The 23,565-nt window shown below is 43.0% G+C and overlaps 1 protein-coding gene across 1 annotated transcript; it reads left to right on the top strand.

Annotated features, from left to right (window-relative positions):
* Positions 1-433: 433 nt before the first annotated feature.
* LOC106600418 (phospholipid phosphatase 3) lies at positions 434-22,471 on the top strand. The gene is made up of 6 exons (XM_014191742.3): positions 434-959; positions 14,401-14,558; positions 17,626-17,906; positions 18,154-18,211; positions 18,347-18,523; positions 20,809-22,471. Exons 1-6 carry the CDS (start codon positions 818-820, stop codon positions 20,935-20,937), a joined length of 945 nt encoding a protein of 314 aa, XP_014047217.1. The 5' UTR covers positions 434-817; the 3' UTR covers positions 20,938-22,471.
* Positions 22,472-23,565: the final 1,094 nt, after the last annotated feature.

The raw sequence follows: 23,565 nt of genomic DNA, 5'->3' as shown, positions 1-23,565 counted from the left end.
GGTTCTAGACCATTTCAACTGGGGGGGGGGGGGCAAAGCTGGGGCCAGTTGTACTGTTAGAGGGGCCTGTTACATTAGACGTTATTGTTGTTATATCGTTTTCTTCACTGCATTGCAGGCATTAGCAGACAAAATACCATGTTCATAATCATTAGTGTTCAGCGTTGCCACTGTCTAATAACGGATGTAAAAAAAGAACGATAGCAAAAATGTGTTATGTATAAAATTTCATACTCCACATTTAGGGGGGCCACAAGGGGGTCCATAATTGTTGTCACAGGGGCATTGCCCCCCCCCCCCCCCCCCCGTCCCCCCAGGACCGCCCCTACTTCTAGTATCAATTTGAACATCCCAAAGAGCATCTCTACCAAATGTCATGCTTGTATCCGCCTCCTTATAGTTTCATAATTTTTTTAAAAGCTAAGGCCCCGGACTATAGGGGGAGGTGGGTCTTTAGGAGGCGGACACCGGAGGTGGGAGCGCAACTAAAAGTCGGTGCTCCTCAATGATTATTAGGAGTAACTTAGAAATTGCTCAACAGTCAACAACGAAAGTCACAGGGTGAGTGAGCAGAATACACGGGAACGAAATAAAACCCTTGCAGTTAACTTATTAAAGGCAATCGTCACATCTCAATTGAATTTATCAGCACAATATATGGGAAAATATTCAGAATCATCTCTCAGCTGATGGTACACTAACTATAGAACTCACTCCGCTTCGCTTTCTAGTTCAATTTACGAGAATTTAACGCGACTGCAGCTGCAACTTCGCCACTCTACTTGTTTATTCGGAAAAAAATTGAAGTGGCCTATAAATGCAACGCTGTTTAATATATGAGAAGACAATGGCACCAGAGACAAGGAACGGAGGAAGTTCTTCCCTGAATAACAACAACAGTAAAGACAACAGCAGGAAAAAGTTCCTGGTCGGTGTGGATCTCTTCTGCTTGTTTTTAGGTGAGTGTTTCTGGCCTTTTCATTCTATAGATATGACAAGACATTCGGCTATATTATTAGGTCACATTGTCTGACATTGCAGTACATTTTTCTTATATAAATAGTCCACCGTTTCACATTTGCATAAAATCTGGTTATCTGTTATGGTATGTTTGCTGTATTGTGTTTTTGTTTATTATTTTATTCATGTTGATTAACACAGCATCATAATGTTATATGACTTGTTGGTTTATTTATTATCATCATTGATGAGCTAGAGTGTTTATGCTATCATTATGTCAAAGGCAGAAACTACTCATGCAAATGTCAGTCTAATAATAATAATAATTAATCCAAACAATCCAATATCAGAGCAATGTCAGTCAACATAAAGGTGATTCAAGGGTTTGTTTAATTTCCTTTTAAATGTCTTTGTTTTCTTCTTTTTATTGTCATTTTCTGTTGACTCCTGGTTCCATTTCCCCTTCGTCCATTTTTAATACAAGACAGCAAAAATAGTTGAAAAGATGTTCCTCCTCAGAAAGACAAGGATTTATCATGACAGTATTTTGCCAGAGTTCCCAGTGAAGCCCCACGCCCACAGTACAGCAATATATTCTGCTGGCAAAGGGGAAAAGCCAATTGATCAATTGCTCCAAGAGGGCTATATTTCTTTGGTGTCCGCCCATTCCTGTTGCACTCATTTGGCCTGTTTTAATATTTTCCATAATGTCTCACATCCCACACTGGCAATCAAACCAGGAATTCTCTTGAAGTGACATCTGGCATAATATATTTGGTGTGTGTATATGTGAGTGTGGTGTGTAATTAAAGGAATGTGGTGAGAAGGTCAGCCATATGTTCAGCTAATGTACTGAGTACCATCTCTCTCTCTCTCTCTCTCTCTCTCTCTCTCTCTCTCTCTCTCTTGTCTCTCTGTCTCTCTCTCTTTGTCTCTCTCTGTCTCTCTCTCTCTCTCTCTCTTTCTCTCTCTCTCGGAATCTCTCTCTCTTTCTGTCTCTCTCTTTCTGTCTCTCTCTCTCTATCTCTATGTCTTTCTCTTTGTCTCTCTCTCTCTCTGTGTGTCTCTCTCTTTCTATTTCTCTATTTCTGTTTCTCTCACTCTTTGACTGAGCTTAGAGTGAGTGATTCCTCACCAGACTCAGAAACACTAGGGCGGTGAACTGTCATAGTTTCAAAGGTGACTGAATCAGTCATACCAAGAAAGACTTCAAACTCAAAGACCCTAATAAGTATTCTGGTCCAAGGTCTAATAGTCTTTGGTCTGCTGGTGACTTAACACAACTACATTATATATTGTGATGATATACAGCAGTGGTTCCCAAACTTTTTATAGTCCCGTATCCCTTCAAACATTCAACCTCCAGCTGCATACCCCCTCTAGCACCAGGGTCAGCGCACTCTGAAATGTTGTTTTTTTGCCATCATTGTGAGCCTGCCACACACACACTATACGATACATTTATTAAACATAAGAATGAGTGTGAGTTTTTGTCACAACCCGGCTCGTGGGAAGTGACAAAGAGCTCTTATAGGACCAGGCACAAATAATAATATTCAATAATTTTGCACTTTATTTATCAGTAAGTGGACTGGAAGCAGGGCATGAAAGTGATAACGAATCCAGTTGTTTGTGTCATCCGTTTTGGGAAAGTACCTGCATAATTGCACACCCAACTCACTCAGGTGCTTTGCTATATCACATTTGACATGGTCTGTAAGCTTGAGTTCATTTGTACACAAACAATCATACAATGATGGAAAGACCTGTAAGAGCTCCAAATTCTTAATCATTACATTTTAGTAATTTAGCAGACGCTCTTATCCAGAGCGACTTACAGTAGTGAATGCATACATTTCATACATATATATTTTTTTTGTACTGGCCCCCCGTGGGAATCGAACCCACAACCCTGGCATTGCACACGCCATGCTGGCGTTGCAAACACCATGCTCTACCAACTGAGCTACAGGGAAGGCTCAATTTTGCCCCGCACATTGAATATAGTTGTGGAGAGTTCCTGTAATCCTAGATTCAGATAATTCAGGCGAGGAAAAACATCACCCAGATCGGCCAGACGTGTGAGAAACTCGTCATCATGCAAGCGGTCAAACAAGTGAAAATTATGGTCAGTAAAGAAAACTTTAAGCTCGTCTCTCAATTTAAAAAAAATTGTCAATACTTTGCCCCTTGATAACCAGAGCACTTCTGTATGTTGTAAAAACATTACATGGTCGCTGTATAATGCAGAAAGTTCAGGGGCCTTGCTTTAACAAAGTTAACCATTTTCACTATAGTGTTCAAAATGTCTTTCAAGTTGTCAGGCATTCCCTTGGCAGCAAGAGTCTCTCAGTGGATGCTGCAGTGTACCCAAGTGGCGTCGGGAGCAACTGCTTGCACACGCGTTACCACTCCATTATGTTTCCCTGTCATGGCTTTTGCGCCATCAGTACAGATACCAACACATCTTGACCACCAAAGTCCATTTGATGTCACAAAGCTGTCCAGTACTTTAAAAATATCCTCACCTGTTGTCCTGGTTTCCAGTGGTTTGCAGAAGAGGATGTCTTCCTTAATTGACCCCCCATAAACGTAATTGACATTTAGTCGGCGCTGTGCCAGGCCCGCCACGTCTGTTGGCTAAAACAGCTGTAACGCATAGAATTCACTGGCTTGTATGCGAAGCAGTAATTGTTTCAGAACATCTCCTGCCATGTCACTGATGCGTCGTGAAACAGTGTTGTTTGATGAAGGCGTTGTCTGTATAGTTTTTTGGGCCTTTTCCCCCAGCATTGTCCAAGCCATATCCGCAGCAGCAGGAAGAATTAAGTCCTCCAAAATAGTATGGGGCTTGCCTGTCCTAGCAACTCGGTAGCTCACCATATAAGACACTTCTAGCCCCTTCTTATTAATGGTATCTGTTGCTTTTATAAATGTCTTACTACTCGAAAGTCGTCTTAATTATCGCTCAAAAAACTCCTGTGGCTTATTTTTCAAATTGGCATGTTTTGTTTCTGAATGTCTGCGCAAGAGTGAAGGTTTCATTGAGTTATGAGATAGTACTTTTGCACATATAACACACTGTGGCTGAAGAAAGTCACTACTCCCAATATAAGTGAACCCCAAATCAATGTAGCTCAAATCAATTCAAACTTTTATTAGTCACATGCGCCGAATACAACAGGTATTAAGCTCGTCTCTCAGTGAAATGCTTACATACAAGCCCCCAACCAACAATGCAATTTAAAAAAATACGGATAAGAATAAGAGATAAAAGTAACAAGTAATTAAAGAGCAACAGTAAAACAACAATAGTGAGACTATATACATGGGGGTACCGGTACAGAGTCAATGTTACCGGTTAGTTGAGGTAGTATGTAAATGTTGGTAGAGTTATTGAGAGTACCAGCGGTGTAAAGAGGGGGGCAATGCAAATAGTCTGGGTAGCCATTTTATTAGATATTCAGGATTCTTATGGCTTGGGGGTAGAAGCTGTTTAGAAGCCTCTTGGACCTAGACTTGGCAGTCCGGTACCACTTGCCATGTGGTAGCAGAGAGAACAGGAGGGTGGCTGGAGTCTTTGACAATTTTTAGGGCCTTCCTCTGACACCGCCTGGTATAGAGGTCCTGGATGGCAGGAAGCTTGGCCCCAGTGTTGTACTGGGCCATTCACACTACCCTCTGTAGTGCCTTGCGGTCAGAGGCCGAGCAGTTGCCATACCAGGCAGTGATGCAACCAGTCAGGATGCTCTCGATGGTGCAGCTGCAGAACCTTTTGAGGATCTGAGGACCCATGCCAAATCTTTTCAATCTCCTGAGGGGGAATAGGTTTTGTCGTGCTCTTCACGACTGTCTTGGTGTGCTTGGACCATGTTAGTTTGTTGGTGATGTGGACACCAAGGAACTGGAAGCTCTCAACCTGCTCCACTGCTGCCCCATCGATGAGAATGGGGGCGTGCTTGGTCCTCTTTTTCCTGTAGTCCACAATCATCTCCTTTGTCTTGATCACGTTGAGGGAGAGGTTGTTGTCTTGGCACCACATGGCCAGGTCTCGGACCTCCTCCCTATAGGCTGTCTCGTCGTTGTTGTTGTCGGTGATCAGGCCTACCACTGTTGTGTCATCGGCAAATGTAATGATGGTGTTGGACTCGTGCCTGGCCGTGCAGTCATGAGTGAACAGGGAGTACAGGAGGGGACTGAGCATGCAGCCCTGAGGGGCCCTTGTGTTGAGGATCAGCATGGCGGATGTGTTGTTACCTACCCTTACCACCTGGGGGTGGCCCGGCAAGAAGTCCAGGATCCAGTTGCAGAGGGAGGTGTTTAGTCCCAGGGTCCTTAGCTTATTGATGAGCTTTGAGGGCACTATGGTGTTGAATGCTGAGCTGAAGTCAATGAATAGCATTCTCACATAGGTGTTCCTTTTGTCCAGGTGGGAAAGGGCAGTGTGGAGTGCAATAGAGATTGCATCATCTTTGGATCTGTTGGGGCGGTATGCAAATTGGAGTGCGTCTAGGGTTTCTGGGATAATAGTGTTGATGTGAGCCATGACCAGCCTTTCAAAGCACTTCACGGCTACAGACGTGAGTGCTACGGGTCAGTAGTCATTTAGGCAGGTTACCTTTGTGTTCTTGGGCACATGCAATATGGTGGTCTGCTTGAAAGATATTGGTATTACACACTCGGCCAGGGAGAGGTTGAAAATGTCAGTGAAGACACTTGCCAGTTGGTCAGCGCATGCTCGCAGTACACATCCTGGTAATCCGTCTGGCCCACCGGCCTTGCGAATGTTGACCTGTTTAAAGGTCTTACTCACATCGGCTGCGGAGAGCGTGATTACACAGTCTTCTGGAACAGCTGATGCTCTCATGCATGTTTCAGTGTTATTTGCCTCAAAGCGAGCATAGAAGTAGTTTAGCTCATCTGGTAGGATCGTGTCACTGGGCAGCTCTTGGCTGTGCTTCCCTTTGTAGTCTGTAATGTTTGCAAGCCCTGCCACATCCGACAAGCGTCAGAGACTGTGTAGTACGATTCAATCTTAGTTCTCATCATGTTTGCACCTCTTCGGTTGTCCAACGTCCCTGTCTGTTGTTCGGTGCTTTCCCAGGTAAGGGGGCAGTAGCTCTTCGGCTGCATCATATTCACAACTGTCGGTGTCCATGCTAGCTGGGCTAACAACAAATGTAGAATTACTGATGCTAGCTTTGGATGTGCTCGTGGAAGCAGAACAACTTGTGTCGTAGACAGGTGTAGTACTGCTGGTAGTAGCAGTACTACCAGTAGAGCTGGTATGTGTCTCTATGGACGCAGGCCTTACTTTGTTTAACCATTTATCAATTTTCGAGCAAATGTAATGAGCAGCAGCTACGTTTGGCTACATACGGACCGTTAGTGGAATTCCCGCGAGAGAGTAAAGGTTAATGTGATTGGATGTTAATTATTTGACTAGGCTACCTGTATTTGACATTGTGTTGTTATTTCACTGAACACTAGATGTTTACATTTGGTTTTTGGCAGTGAAGCGAGGCTACTCAGGCGAGAAAAAAACCTCACCCAAATGTATAGCCCCGTTGGAAAATATAAATGGACTGTTTGAAAATGTGGAGAGAAAAAAGTCAGTTAAGAACAAAATTCTTATTTACAATGACGGCCTACTTGTAAAGCCCCCTCAGCCAAACCCTCCCCTAACACGGAAGACGCTGGGTCAATTGTGCGCCGCCCTATGGGACTCCCGATCACGGCTGGTTGTGATAGAGCCCGGGATCAAACCCGGGTCTGTTGTGACACCTCTAGCACTGCAATGCAGTGCCTTCGACTGCTGCGCCATTCAGGAGGCCCCCTACACATACACCGCCTTAGCATAACATGTGATATGATTTTGTATGCATTTCAGAGACCAGTCATTTTTTATCCCTTGACAGTTTCAAAGTATGAATCCTTTGACCTGTTGAAATGTATAATAGATGAAGGTGGAAAAGAGGTGGAATTTACTAGTCTGGGGTGAAGACGTATGTATTGAAGTTCTACAGGGTCACTGACTTGAGTTGACTGTGTCCAATGGGACATCTATGGCCACTTCTTACCTCACAACTGTTTGAAATAGTCTCTGATAAGGTTATCACGGGTCAGTAGAGGTTCTGTCAACAAACATCTCCTTCTCGCTATTGCCCTGCAAATGCGGGAATATATATTTTTTTCTTACAAGGAGGAGGGTAAGTTTTGCCCACTCTGTGTTTGTACCTGCCCACAGAAAACGCCTGTCAACAAACCAACAGTGTTTAGCTGTCTAAAGATGTGGTTTGAGGGGAGGGACCGCAAGGAGGAAATGGTGGAAGCACACTTGCAATTACTGGCCAAGGCAGCTTCCATTCTCACTGTGACTCTGACTGGAGTTCCAACATCTCCAGACCAGGACTTTCCTCTCAGCTTACAATCAGGGCCCGTATTCATAAAGTGTCTCAGAGTACGAGTGCTGATATAAGATCAGTTTTGCATTTTAGATGATAATGAATAAGATTATACGGACATGAGGGACCTGATCCTAGATCAGCACTCCTACTCTGAGACAGTTTACGATTACAGACCCAAATCTCAGCAGCCTATCCAGAGTTTTATATTTAGATCTCAATATCTCAATAAGGTTCTGCCCTGGTCCCATACTGTATGTGCTGTAACCAACACTTTTATTGTTGTCATATTATTGTCATACCAATAAAAGAGTTGGCTACAGCACATACATACACTATAGGACCAGGCCGGAGTCCAGACCTGCTCTCAGTGTTTGAATACCCCAAGACTATCATAGCCAAAATAGCATTACTTTAAACAGGCAGGACTTTAGGTAACACTTCATAATCCTATTAATTAACAAGTATAATTTATAAAGCATTTGTAAAGTATTTATAATGGCTTATTCATTCAAAATTATTATAAAGTTAGCCAAGTGCCTCAACTCCACAATGATTTCATCCACGGAGTTGAGTGCAGGCTAGAGTTTTTTAGTCGTTCGAGTCACTATTTTTTATTTAACCTTTTTTTATCCAGGGGAGTCAATTAAGAACAAATTCTTATTTACAATGACGGCCTGTCATCCCATACAAAAAAAAGGTAATCTCATCCCATACAAAAAAAAAGGTAATCTCATCCCATACAAAAAAAAAGGTAATCTACAGACTGTTTCTTTGTTGAGATTCAATTGGCACAACTTAGAGCATCTTAGAGCAACAGCAATGAGGAAACAGTCTGTAGTTGTATTTGATTAACGTTTTATTAAAAAGTATGGATTTCAATAAACAAAGAAAGGCACGCAACAACAAAGGACGAACATAGGTACACGGTAAGGATTTAAGAATTACAATTTTTTATGTATCGACTGCATAGCGACTCGAAGGAGTCAGAGGTTAATAAAAAAAGTCTAGTCTGCGCTCAAATACATAGATGAAATCATTGTGGAGTTGAGGTACTTGGCTATTATAAAGTGTAACCAAACTTTAGCTTTATTCCCTGTAGATTGAACTGAATCAACTGTGTTTTGGCCAACACTGGCCCAGTGCAAGGCTGAACCCTGGGTTAAGTGTGTAGCTAAATGGGGTTAGTTGAACAGTAAGTTGTTGCAGGTGGGGTTTTACGTTTTCTAATCACCTTATAATGTCCCCATTTGCTGCTGCCTGGCCGTAGCTCATCAGAAAGCTCAAGGGGGCTTAATCAGCTATACCGTGACTGTTAAACATCACTAACTATTCAATGAGACAAATGGGAGAAAAAAAACACTTTTACTGGGATGTCTATTTTGGCTTTTTATTGTTTTATTTAATCGGAAACATGTTGAGACTACATGGAGCTCAGATTCTTTAAGCATTTCACCAATATTTTTGGCAAACCACAATTCAACGCAAATGTGATCTTTTCCCCTCTTCTCCTCTCTCTCAGTAGCCAGTGGAACTAGGAGAGCATAGGAATAGGGTTTGGCCACCGCACCACGACGAGACAGACAGACAGGGAGTAGTTTGTGTGGGGGCTCTTGACTGCCATGCACACAAGGGTACAAGTAAAAACACAACTGCATCTGTGTATACAGCAGCACATCTCCCTCACACATTCAGTCTACATTTCTATGCCAGTGGGAGAGCAATGACAGCAAGTGGAAAATGTGTATCTGTTTATTTTAGCTACAGCAACTGGTGTTATGCGAAATGCCCCAAAATATGCGGAATTTAATTCATTCAATGCAAGCTGCCATTTGCCTGTCCCAAACATTGATTGTGTTTTCCATAGTGGAATTGAATGCCCAAACTGAAACTCTCTAATTAATCCTATGGGCATGCTTAAGAATTGTTATAATCCAATAAGCTCAAGGTAAATGTTTCTCGCTTACAATTTTTCCATGAGAGGAAGCAAAGCAGACCGGTGTTTGAGTACTAACTCATCACTTCGAGGAAGTTGTTTGGTTATACCTTACTGGGGCTTTATAGGGATCGCTACGATGATAGAAAAGCCAAATCGGAAATAAACCACCCTTTTGATATTGGTAAAAGAAAATCCTACATGCTCACTCATGCCATTTTCAATTAGGGAGTGCTTTATGTTTTCTTTGCGTCAGTGTAGCTAATACATTAGACGTATGCCTCTTGGCTGATGTTGTTGTTGGCAACTAGTGGGGCACTGGTTTTCCCCTCGCTTGTGCGAAGCGGGAAGGGAGGAAGACGGGAAATCCCAAGATGCCTTGAAGAATGCTGATGCTGCACTGTCTGGTGGCATGGGGGTGTGTGGAGGGCCTCGGAGGCAAGACAACACAGCTGAATCATGGGAAGAACAGACTTGGTAACATCTTAAATGACTCACTCCATGTTTGTTCCTGTCACCTGTTTCGGGGTCAGGACCAGACTGTGGCGTTTCTGTTCCTTAATGAGCTCAGAGAGAGAGAGAGAGTCAGACATCTTTTACTTGTATTTAACTTCCTCTCTTTTGTACTCTCCGGCCCGCCTGAGTCTTGGATCTGTTAATGTGCATAAAGGCAGTCAGGGAGGTCAAAACACCGGGATTAATGCTTTTCACATTCATAGCAGTGTTGAGCCCAGCAGCCAGGGCCCTCTTTTCTTTCCATTGCCCTACATCAGCAAGCAGCAGCCCTAAGCTGCCAAGCACTGTGCTGTGAGAGGAATGCCTGCTGATTCCCTCCCATCATGAGCCTGACAGATCACACAGTTAAGATCGGGCGGTACTTAAAGTGTGTTTTCTCTCTACTAGAGCTCTAACACCGCTGAAAACCCCAAGCTTCAAATGGCTTGAATATAAATAGTAAAAACCGTAATGGTAATAATGTGAATACTGATGAATCTTGGATTTGAGGGAGAGAGGGAGGGAGGGAGGCCAGTGGAGGAGTGTTTAGGGTCTGGTCTGGGGTTCCCATCAGGCAGAAAGACTGGCCTGTAACATGAGCCTCTCCCAGCTGGGATTTCAAAGCCCAGGCAGCTTGGAGCAGGGGAGCAGGGCGAGGGGAGCCAAACACACTAAGGCGTGTGTTGACATTTGGGTTTGAAGACATCAAACCCCCTGCCTCAGCTCTGCAGTACCCAGGACCCAGGCCAGCACCCCCAGTTTGACCTCTTCCGCCCAACCCTCACCCCATCCTCAGCCTTTACCCAGAGAGAAAAGTGGTTAGGGATGGATGAGAGAGAGAGAGATCAAATGTTTGACTTTCTTTGTATTCATACATTTCAAAATAATTCAAGGGGTTCACTTCAAAGCTTCAAACATCAGTTAAAGGTCCACTTGGATGTGATCGAGAGAGTAAGCTTTCCAATTCTGTCAAGGGGTTGGAGAGTCCTCTCCTGGGTACTACTTTTCCCCTTCATCTGTAAAAGTTCCTCTCCAGTTCAGGGAAATGACTGGTCCTCTTGGCCTGCATTATATTTTCTCATGCAATATGTTTGTTGTTATTTTTTTTTTAGATAAGTGGTTTTACCTCTAAAAGTGGTGAAATACACTAATTCGATTGGACAAAAACACCTTTCAGTCACATTTGTCTCAGCCTTCCACATCAGTTATCTGCGATGGATTCCATACAGCCCTTTTAGTACTAGCTGCCCCCGTTTGATGTTGGTTATTCATAGTATGATGGACGATACAGATTCTAACAATGACCGATTTTCCCCTTTCTTGGCTGCCAAGTCAGTGCACTTCATTTTGTTTATTCGATTTTTCGGGAGTTGCTGTCATAAAAGGGAAAATCCACCCCAAAAACAATATACACTGCTCAAAAAAATAAAGGGAACACTAAAATAACACATCCTAGATCTGAATTAATGAAATAATCTTATTAAATACTTTTTTCTTTACATAGTTGAATGTGCTGACAACAAAATCACACAAAAATAATCAATGGAAATCCAATTTATCAACCCATGGAGGTCTGGATTTGGAGTCACACTCAAAATTAAAGTGGAAAACCACACTACAGGCTGATCCAACTTTGATGTAATGTCCTTAAAACAAGTCAAAATGAGGCTCAGTAGTGTGTGTGTCCTCCACGTGCCTGTATGACCTCCCTTCAATGCCTGGGCATGCTCCTGATGAGGTGGCGGATGGTCTCCTGAGGGATCTCCTCCCAGACCTGGACTAAAGCATCCGCCAACTCCTGGACAGTCTGTGGTGCAACGTGGCATTGGTGGATGGAGCGAGACATGATGTCCCAGATGTGCTCATTTGGATTCAGGTCTGGGGAACGGGCAGGCCAGTCCATAGCATCAATGCCTTCCTCTTGCAGGAACTGCTGACACACTCCAGCCACATGAGGTCTAGCATTGTCTTGCATTAGGAGGAACCCAGGGCCAACCGCACCAGCATATGGTCTCACAAGGGGTCTGAGGATCTCATCTCGGTACCTAATGGCAGTCAGGCTACCTCTGGCGAGCACATGGAGGGCTGTGCAGCCCCCCAAAGAAATGCCACCCCACACCATGACTGACCCACCGCCAAACCGGTCATGCTGGAGGATGTTGCAGGCAGCAGAACGTTCTCCACGGTGTCTCCAGACTCTGTCACGTCTGTCACATGTGCTCAGTGTGAACCTGCTTTCATCTGTGAAGAGCACAGGGCGCCAGTGGCGAATTTGCCAATCTTGGTGTTCTCTGGCAAATGCCAAACGTCCTGCACGGTGTTGGGCTGTAAGCACAACCCCCACCTGTGGACGTCGGGCCCTCATACCACCCTCATGGAGTCTGGTTCTGACCGTTTGAGCAGACACATGCACATTTGTGGCCTGCTGGAGGTCATTTTGCAGGGCTCTGGCAGTGCTCCTCCTGCTCCTCCTTGCACAAAGGCGGAGGTAGCGGTCCTGCTGCTGGGTTGTTTCCCTCCTACGGCCTCCTCCACATCTCCTGATGTACTGGCCTGTCTCCTGGTAGCGCCTCCATGCTCTGGACACTACGCTGACAGACACAGCAAACCTTCTTGCCACAGCTCGCATTGATGTGCCATCCTGGATGAGCTGCACTACCTGAGCCACTTGTGTGGGTTGTAGACTCCGTCTCATGCTACCACTAGAGTGAAAGCACCGCCAGCATTCAAAAGTGACCAAAACATCAGCCAGGAAGCATAGGAACTGAGAAGTGGTCTGTGGTCTCCACCTGCAGAACCACTCCTTTATTGGGGGTGTCTTGCTAATTGCCTATAATTTCCACCTGTTGTCTATTCCATTTGCACAACAGCATGTGACATTTATTGTCAATCAGTGTTGCTTCCTAAGTGGACAGTTTGATTTCACAGAAGTGTGATTGACTTGGAGTTACATTGTGTTGTTTAAGTGTTCCCTTTATTTTTTTGAGCAGTGTATATTTTTTTCTTCTCATTTTGGGACTCTTGATACAGTCCCAAAATGTAAGGATGTCAGCAGTCAAGTCATTTTTCATCATCTTGATGATATGGCCAGTGACACTGCTTCTTGAAAGTCCAATATCTTGAAAACTTGACTGCTTACATGCAAAACTGTTTGGGACTATATTAACAGTGGACTAATGAAAAAAAGACCAAAATATAGCTTTTGAGCAGAAATGTTCCCTGTAAAGGTGCTACGCATACGATTTAAATGTTATTTTTGCATTGTGATTTCAGAAAATGTCCATAATATATCTGCAGTAATAGTGGGATGATAGTGTTTCACAGTACTACTCACCTATTGATTTCTCCTGCCGGGGTGGCATCTGTTGTCAAAATGGGAAAGCTGTTCTGACTTTGTGGCTGCTTTATCTAGTGGAAAGGGCTCTGTCATATCCTGGTTGCTAAAATTCTGATTCCCTACAGTACACTATTCAGTGCATAAACTGAAAAGGTTAACATTTTAGCAATCAGGAAATGACAGAGTGATTTCCACTAGATAAGACAGCCACAAAGTCAGAACACCATTTTGACAACCGATGCACTGTATCATGATATTACATGAATATAACATGTTATCAGCTGAGATTTGTGTGACGAGAGCGTTTATCAATGTTGTTATGATGAGAACTGCATAACAGTCACCTTCCAGGTAAGCACCCCAGGTAAGTGTGTGGGTGTGTCTTTCTGTGTTTGTTTGTTTGTTCTTGCCAGAGCTGTGTGTGGGTGTTGTGGGTTAACTGCAGCAATACAGGTTGTGTTTGCGATGTGTGTATGTTTGTATGCCAGTCAGATTACTTGGGCAGATTACAGATTACATGCAGTGATGCTCCTTGCCGTCTTTCTGCACAAGTTTCCCATCACACCCCTCCGGAGGGGCTTGTTCTGCAATGACAGCAGAATCAGCCTGTCCTATAAGAACAGCACTCTGCCCACCGCTGTCCTGGTAGTTGTGGGGTTCCCTGTGCCCATCATCTCCGTAAATCTTTAGCATGGTTCAGCAGCAGGAGGGACAGGAAACGCATCCAGGGGACTCTGATTCACTCCATCCAGAGATTCACTGAATGTGGCTATATGCCGAGGCCACCTCACAAATGTAGCAGTTGGTGAGCTATATTCAATTGATTGCATTCATGAACCTAGAAGTAGTATGGGATTAGCCTTAGTGTCGGTCTGTCTATAAACATTTTCCAAACACGTTGGTATGACAACCACAAGGAGTTGTGGGAAATCAGAAACAGACAGGCACCAAGGCTAGTATACAAACCCTATTGGTACAAAATTAACTCCTACTCGGCTCATCAATACTGAATTGAGACCTAAACCACTATTTCCTAGTAATTGGTTTTAGGTTGAGAACTATCTGAGTTAAGACAACAAGTCTGGAAAGATGTGAGTGAAAAGTGAGACCCCCATGTTCCCTGTCCAGCCATCGCTGTGCCATCTACCTGTGGACACTCCTTTTGGAGCCCCTTATTGACCCTCTCTCCTCGATCTCTCTCTCTTCATCTATCCCTCTCCCTCTCTCTCTCTCTCTCTCTCTGCCTCACCACTGCTGTGTGTACATAGCCGGCCTGCCTTTCCTGATCATAGAAACTAGTGCTGTACAGCCCTACCGCCGAGGCTTTTACTGCAACGATGAGTCCATCAAGTACCCGGCCAAACACGGAGACACCATAAGCGACGCTGTGCTTTCTGCTGCTGGCATTCTTATCACCATCCTTTCTGTAAGTCACTATACCTCACGAATTAGTCCCAGATCAGTTTATGCTGTCTTGCCAACTCATATGTATATGAGTTGCCATAGGAGTTGGCAAGGCAGCACAAACAGATCTGTGATTCAGGCTATGTTCATCTCACTTTCCACCTCAGCAATGTGCAGCACCATCAACACTTACTGTACTGTGTGTCTACTAAATTATACAGTACGCTGCCCACTGTCCTGGCAGTTGTGGGGTTCCCACTGGGCGTCATTTCAACATGGGCATTTGGGTAATATTTGGTTGAGACGTTGATCAGTGAGATTTTATTCACCCACTCAAAAAGACAGCCAGAAGTTTGTTGAATTCCTAATGTGTTATCACTATGCTATTAACCATACATACAATACTATACATACATACTATACACATTTTACAGACACAATCTATTTTACAATAGTTATATTTTGTTTTTAGTCCTAGCCTTCCTCTATTTCTGATGTCCATCCAGTTTGATTTCTATTTGTAACTGTGCTATATCACAACATTTCTGAACCTATATACATTTTACAGACCCTGTATGTTTTACATTTGTTATTTTGTTGTTATTAGGCCCACCCTTCAGCTCCATTCAACCCCTCCCATCTATATCTTAACACTATCCATTTTGGATTTATATTTGCCATATATTTTTCAAAATCGAAGTTAAGTAGACTAAATAAAGTGATTTGATTTAGTCATATTCTTTAACTTAGATTTTTGGTTGAGATGGAGACGGAAAAGCCAACATATCAATTATACATTTCTTGAGAACTTGGAACTAAAGCAAGACTAAGTCAATGGCACAAAAGATACATTTCCTTTAAATGTTGACAATTGGTTGCATTGCACATCAAACACGATTCAATATCACTTTTGCAATATAGTAAGTAGATTATTAACTTGTAGACAAGTTAACAAATTACATGTTTGATTGTTAGCTCCAACTAAACCAAAAATAATAGTTAAAGAATAGGATTAAGCCAGTGCCTGAGATTAAACTATCCAATCAATAGATACATCTTCTCTAAATGTCGAGATTGGGTTGCATTGTCAACCAAACACAATTCAATATGACTTTTGTCAACATAAAGCCAACATATCAATGAAGCCAATATATTAAGTATTGACTTGACGATTACAAACACTGTAATTCACAGGGCTAGAGATGTGGTGGATGGCACAGGAGAAGTTTTTCTTCTTCTGAATGTGACGCTAAATTCCATGTTTCCCCATAGACCAAGGGTCTTAAAATAAATCTCTGCAACAACAAAAAAAACGACTCTGGGAGGGATGGAGTTAACATTTTATAATTGTATAATTTGTGTGACGACTAGACATTTATGAGACAAGGCACGAGACAACCTCTTCCTCCCTTTGAATATCTCTGAGGTTACAACTTTAACAGTTACACAAAGTTAATACAAAGCCGTTTCATTCATTCACATAGTTGATATATTCTCAGTTCTTACACAATGAGAAACAGATGTGTTCTTTTCTCTCCCATGAAGCAGCTGGGTTGGATCAACCAGGCTCTAAAGGGCTCCATGGTGGCGAGAGAGAAATGAAAAAAGAAAAACATACATGTTATCAGCTTGTTCAATCTCCCTATAGGACCTTCCCCCAAATGTGTTCTTATCGAAATGAGCCGTTTTTCTGCCCTGACAAGAATTTCTCAATGAAACCGAGATGCTAACAAGAAAACACCCAGACATCCCCTTGTGAAATCAGAGCCCTGCGAAAACGAGTGAGCTGGCGCGGTCAAAAACAAACGTGCCCCCAATGTGTGTCTGCTCTGGCAGAGTCTGGCCACCAAAAAATCGGACATATCGCCTAGCTCAGCGTTTCTCCCGGTTGAAACCAGAAGTACTGCCCCTGCCCTCCCCCTCGCTGTCCCTCCCTTTCTCTCTCCCTTTTCATTCCCTCTTGTTTCTCCCTTGCTCTTTTCCTCCCTCTCTCACTCTGCCCCTCTCACTTTGTCTCTCCCCATTGACTCCCTCTGTCCCTCCCTCCTTCTCTCCCTCCTCTCCCTCACTCTTTTTCTCCCTCCCTCTCTTCACTCTCCCTCCCTCCCTCTTCTTCTCACTCCCTCCCTCTATAAAACCTCAAGCTCTTTCTCCTTCTCTCCTCACTCACTCCCTCTCTCCCATTTATCTGTGGCCAGGAGGTGGACTAGAGGGGGGTGGGGAAGGGAAAGGCATTCGAGCTTGAACAGCTGTAGCGAGTTATTGGAGTCAGGTCCACGTCCCCCGGCCCTAAGTATGTCCGGCACGTCAATCATCGGTTTTATACGTTTGTTTATTTACCCACTTACTGAAAACCTCTGCATGTGCTTTCCACAACTCACATACTCACTCACCCTCACCCTCAACATAGCTACACTGAACGTTATGCAATTTGTCTTTGATATTAGTGGTGCTAACCAAGGGTTAGGTTTGGAGTGTTTTTGATTGACCTTTTTCCTCCAAAATAGAGTCAAATATTTGAAAGTCTTTGATGTAAGTATTTTTTTCCCTCAGCTCATATTATCGTTGTAATATTATACTCTGATTACTCCTAGTATTGTCGCTCTATACTCTCTGATCAGTCTCTTCTGTTTTACTGATGTGTTTAACTGAATTCCAAATATATATTGGAAAACCAGATGTCTGATACTCTATCATACTCTATCATTAAGGAAATGAATAAGCAGTTCAGTTTTGTTGAAATGAGACATAATAACAATGAAACAATGAAGTACTGATATTTACTCTGACAGTAATTAGGAACTACATAACAGTAACAATATCATTTCAGTGGCCATCCTTGTAGATGACATGACTGCTGAGCCATATATACAGTACATATAGAGATGTGCATTTCTGCTTCTGCATGACTGTAACCTCTCCTTTATCCCTCTTGCCAGATCATCATCTCTAAGAGATATAGTCATGTCATCTGTAAAGATGGCCGCTGTAGACTCCGGTTCCACCAATCACCATTTCACTGCCACAGTGGCCATCTTTGTGCTGTAGATGACATGACTGTATCCTCTCCTTGTTCCTTCCCCCATCAGATCATCATTGGTGAGAGCTACATGATCTACTACCTGAACGAGGGCTCTAAGTCCTTCGTAGGGAACCCCTACATCTCCGCCCTCTACAAGCAGGTGGGCGTGTTCATCTTTGGCTGCGCCGTCAGTCAATCGTTCACGGACATTGCCAAGGTATCGGTGGGCCGCATGCGACCCCACTTCCTGGACGTGTGTAGGCCCGACTGGTCCACCATCAACTGTTCTTTGGGCTACATCACAGACTACCAGTGTAATGGACCCGAGAGCAAAGTCCAGGAAGCCAGGTACATTACTCTGAGATTACTCTATTGTGATTGTGAAGCATCTATGTGGTGTTTATGAAGACTTTATGAATGCTCTATAAAGAAACGTAGCCTATAAGTTATGTTTCGTTTGAAGTGGTACCGGATATTTGATTTCATACAAAGTGAATGCTTTGTTCAATATCCAGGCGAAAGGCATTGCATTGGTCTTACCTGTGCAGTAATCTTCTAATTGCTATAGTAACAACATTGTATTTGTCCTTTTCAGGAAGTCGTTCTTCTCTGGCCATGCGTCCTTTTCCATGTACACCATGCTGTATTTGGTGGTGAGTTACTGTTATGTGTCTTAACCTCACACACACACACACACACACACACAAACACACACACACACACTTGTACACACACACTCTAGCTGTCGCCCTGTGTTGATTCATTACCCATCTCTCCCAATCTCCCAGTTCTACCTGCAGTCCAGGTTCACATGGCGTGGAGCCCGTCTCCTGCGCCCCCTGACCCAGTTCACCCTCATCATGATGTCCTTCTACACCGGCCTGTCCCGCGTCTCTGACCACAAGCACCATCCCACCGACGTCCTGGCTGGCTTCGCACAGGGAGCCCTGGTGGCCTACAGCATAGTGAGTATTTGGACTTAGTCTTTACTATGTCCCCATAACTACATAGTACTTTACTGCATATAATGCATAGTATGTACTATAGCTATGATTTACTAGATAGGATGATATAGTACTGCATATACAGTGCATTTGGAAAGTATTCAGACCCCTTGACTTTTTCCACATTTTGTTACGTTACAGCCTTATTTTAAAATGTATTACATTTTTTTTCCCCCACATCAATCTACAGCAGCGTCACTGCACAGCTATTTTCAGGTCTCTCCAGAGATGTTCGATTGGGCTCAAGTCCAGGCTCTGGCTGGGCCACTCAAGGACATTCAGAGACTTGTCCCGAAGCCACTCCTGCATTGTCTTGGCTGTGTGCTTTGGGTCATTGTCCTGTTGGAAGGTGAACCTTCACCCCAATCTGAGGTCCTGAGCTCCTCTGGAGCAGATTGTCATCAAGGATCTCTCTATACTTTGCTCCGTTCTTCTTTCCCACAATCCTGACTGGTCTCCCAGTCCCTGTCGCTGACAAATATCCCCACAGTATGATGCTGTCACCACCATACTTCACCTTAGGGATAGTGCCAGGTTTCCTCCAGACGTGACACTTGGCATTCAGGCCAAAGAGTTAAATCTTGGTTTCATCAGACCAGAGAATCTTGTTTCCCATGGTCTGAGAGTCCTTTAGGTGCCTTTTTGCAAACTTTAAGCGGGCTGTCATGTGCCTTTTACTTAGGTGTGGCTTCCGTCTGGCCACTCTACCATAAAGACCTGATTGGTGGAATGCTGCGGAGATGGTTGTCCTTCTGGAAGGTTCTCCTATCTCCACAGAGGAACTCTGGAGCTCTGTCAGAATGACCATTGGGTTCTTGGTCACCTCCCTCACCACGGCCCTTCTCCACCGATTGCACAGTTTGGCCAGGCGGGCAGTCTTGGTGGTTCCAAACTTCTTCCATTTAAGAATGATGGAGGCCATTGTGTTCTTTGGGACCTTCAATGCTGCAGAAGTTGTTTGGTACCCTTCCCCAGATCTATGCCTCGACACAATCCTGTCTCGGAGGTCTACGGACTATTCTTTCGACCTCATGGCTTGGTTTTTTGCTCTGACATGCACTGTCAACTGTGGGACTTTACAGTTGAAGTCGGAAGTTTACATACACGTAGGTTGGAGTCATTAAAACTCATTTTTCAGCCACTTCACAAATTTCTTGTTAACAAACTATAGTTTTGACAAGTCGGTTAGGACATCTGCTTTGTGCATGACACAAGTGATTTTTCCAACAATTGTTTACAGACAGATTATTTCACTTATAATTCACTGTATCACAATTCCAGTGGGTCAGAAGTTTACATACACTAAGTTGACTGTGCCTTTAAACAGCTTGGAAAATTCCAGAAAATTATGTCATGGCTTTAGAAGCTTCTGATAGGCTAATTGACATAATTTGAGTCAATTGGAGGTGTACCTGTGGATGTATTTCAAGGCCTACCTTCAAGGCACTTGACATCATGGGAAAATCAAAAGAAATCAGTCAAGACCTCAGAAAAAAGGTCCATTCTTGGGAGCAATTTCCAAACGCCTGAAAGTACCACGTTCATCTGTTCAAACAATAGTACGCAAGTATAAACACCATGGGACCACGCAGCCGTCATACCGCTCAGGAAGGGGACGCGTTCTGTCTCCTAGAGATTAACGTACTTTTGGTCGAAAAATACAGACCACAGCAAAGGACCTTGTGAAGATGCTGGATGAAACAGGTACAAAAGTATCTATATCCACAGTAAAACGAGTCATATATCGACATAACCTGAAAGGCCGCTCAGCAAGGAAGAAGCCACTGCTCCAAAACCGCGATAAGAAAAGACAGACTACGGTTTGGAACTGCACATGGGGACAAAGATAGTACTTTTTGGAGAAATGTCCTCTGGTCTGATGAAACAAAAATAGAACTCTTTGGCCATAATAACCATCGTAATGTTTGGAGGAAAAGGGGGGATTCTTGCAAGCCCAAGAAGACCATCCCAACCGTGAAGCACGGGGGTGGCAACATACTGAATACTTATGTAAATGAGTTCTTTGAGTTTTTTATTTTGAATACATTTGCAAAGATTTCAAAAAATCTGTTTTCCCTTTGTTATTGTGGGGTATTGTGTTTAGATTGATGAGGATTTTTTAATTTATTTAATCAATTTTAGAATAACAAAATATTGAAAAAGTCACGGGGTCTGAATACTTTACGAAAGCGCTCTAAAACATGGACGATATTGACCTTTTTTTCTTCTTCTTTCCAATCCCTCAGGTGTTTTTCGTATCTGACCTGTTCAAGCCCAAAGGCAGAAGTTCAGCTCTACCAGTGACACCATTAAAGAACCCCAACAACCCCACGGCAGACATCAGAGAGAGGAGCAACCACATCACCATGGCATAGTAGAGACCACTCTAGGTTTTAAATATCCCTTATTTCACCTACTGGTCTGTACTGGATATGTTAAACATCCAAAGCAGCAAGACTGACATGTCTGCAAGGCACAGAGAAATAATGAGCTATGGAGAACTTACTTTGGAAAGAAGAGGAGAGACACAAACAACACACACACACGCCGTTTGAACAGCCAGCAACATCCATGTTTCTCACCATCTCATCTGACATGTGAATGTGGAAGAGTGTGGGGAGAGAATTCATATTTTGCTTTAATTACCCAACGTCTCTATATCAAACCTGGTGCTTTGCAGAGTAACTTTATCTGGATCTGCAGACAAGGAAGATTCACAGACAGAATCACGAAGGAAGGAGAGAAGGAAACGAACAGCTGTGGAACGTGATAATGTCTGCTTGGCTTCAGGCACCATGGAGACTGGCTAATAATACCATCACACACATACTTTGTGCATATGAGATACAAACTCATGAACAGGAACAAATTCCTTGATTACAGGAAGGATGTTTTTTCTTTTATAAATAACCTTCGTTATAAGTTCGAGCTATAGCACTATATTCAAACTCAATATTTAATTTAATTGTCACCACTTGAATGACTGAAGTGAAGCTTTTCTGTAAAGCTTTGTATTAAAACCAGCTTTTAGGTCTCCTGAAATGTAGTTTGTATAGAAATATATACACTGTAGATGGAGACTACAGAGGGAGGGATTTGGGCCTCTTTTTGCTGGTTGGGACGAGCCTCCACTGAGCCCTGTAATGAAGTGACTGTGTATGCCAGATGACTGATCACAAGTATTAGGTCAGAGTGTGTGTGCATGTGTGTGTATGTATGTGTCTGTCAGTGTGCAAGTATCTGAATGTCATGTCTATACTGTGTGTGTGTGTGTGTGTGTGTGTGTGTGTGTGTGTGTGTGTGTGTGTGTGTGTGTGCGTGCGTGCGTGCGTGCGTGCGTGCGTGCGTGCGTGCGTGCAAACGTAAGGCTGCTTCAACAGACGTTTATATTAAAAACAGGAAATCTGTGGAATTATACTTTCATAGACTAGCTGTGTGAAACATTTTCTAGTGATTCACATAAACTGTGCCAACTTCAGAAAAAAGAACCCCTTCCCTGTGACACTATAGTATGCTCTGTCCTACCATGTCATTGCAACCAAACAGCAATATCTGTTTATTTTTGTAATGTAAAGAACATTTTTGTATCATAGAATTATGTACAATATCATTTACCTACGTTTTCATGAAATATCCACTATGAATGTTGACGTGTCGATACCTGTGTAATTGTGTAAGTGCTGCTTAAATAAGCAGTGATTGACAAAAGTCATTCAGTGAAAAGACAATTTGTGTTGTGAGTATTCAAACTTTTGTGAAATAGCTTTCAAGAAGACAGCTTTATATTAAAATACCTTATTTTTGTATTGTCCTTTTTTTTGTATATTGTACAATGAAAATATAAGCCATATACTGTAAATGTATTATAGATGATGTGCTTTGTAATAATAAAAACAAATTATTTTAAAAGTGTCTGTTCTTTTTTTTTGTGTCCTTCCTCACTTTGACTGGGACAAAGCCATAAAATAAAAAAATTACAGGCAGTTGATAATGAAGCTGAGCAGCTCTCTCTGACTTTGCGTGCGAAGGTGAGATCTGGGCGTAGGTTCTAGACTCTATGGTGGAGTTCCGTTCCGTGCTTTACTTCCTGAAGGGGAAATAGTGTGCATTCCAGGTTTTAACCCATATCCCGAGTGGTATACTGGAATAATATGGAACATACTTGGTGAGTATGCCCCAGTGGCAAATTAGTACATTCCCATATGAGAATGTGACTCTTGGAAGACTAGCCCTTTGCTGGGCTGATAGAGCTCCATGTTACAATTCCAATTCCTATTAATTGAAAAAAATGCCTCATCTGTAGATTGTTCCATATGCTAGTATTCAATCTTTCAAGAATCCATACTCAAATGAGAAACAGGTTCAGGTGTTTCTGGTCATAGGTTCAGAGTGGCTGAAAAATAACAACTTTCACCAGGTTTTGGGCTTAATGTCCTGGTACTGGGTAAAGTTCATGATGCCGTTGACCTTAACCAGAGGAAGCAAAATATCCCCATAATATCAAAGATCCACTACCATATTTTACAGTAGGTATGGGGTTCTTTTGTGATTATGCATTCTCATTTCGATGCCAAACCCATGACTGCTGTCCGTGGCCTAAGAGCTCTATTTTCATGTCATCTGACCAATGCACCGGTTCCAATCCAAGTGCCAATGCCGTTTAGCAAACTCCAGTCGTTAACATTTGTTGATGACATTAAAATAGAGCAGTCATTTTTGCTCATCTTTATCAAGGTTGACAATTTCAGACCCCACATTTAACATGGCAAATGGATGAATAATGTACAGTGCATTCCAAAATTATTCCAAAATTATTGCGACAGTGAGTGCAATTCTGCAATGACTATGAGGTTAAAGTGCAGACTGTCAGATTTTATTGGAGGGTATTTCCATCCATATCGGGTGAACCGTTTAGAAATTACAGCACTTTGTGTACATAGTCACCCAACTTTAGAGGACCAAAGGTATTGGGACAAATTCACTTATATTTGTATTAATGTAGT

This window comes from Salmo salar, chromosome 03 (assembly GCF_965601325.2).
Source record: "Salmo salar chromosome 03, fSalSal1, whole genome shotgun sequence".
Classification (NCBI taxonomy): Eukaryota; Metazoa; Chordata; class Actinopteri; order Salmoniformes; family Salmonidae; genus Salmo; species Salmo salar.
The sequence above is the reverse complement of the archived record's forward strand: the minus strand, read 5'-3'. Positions and strand labels throughout refer to the sequence as shown.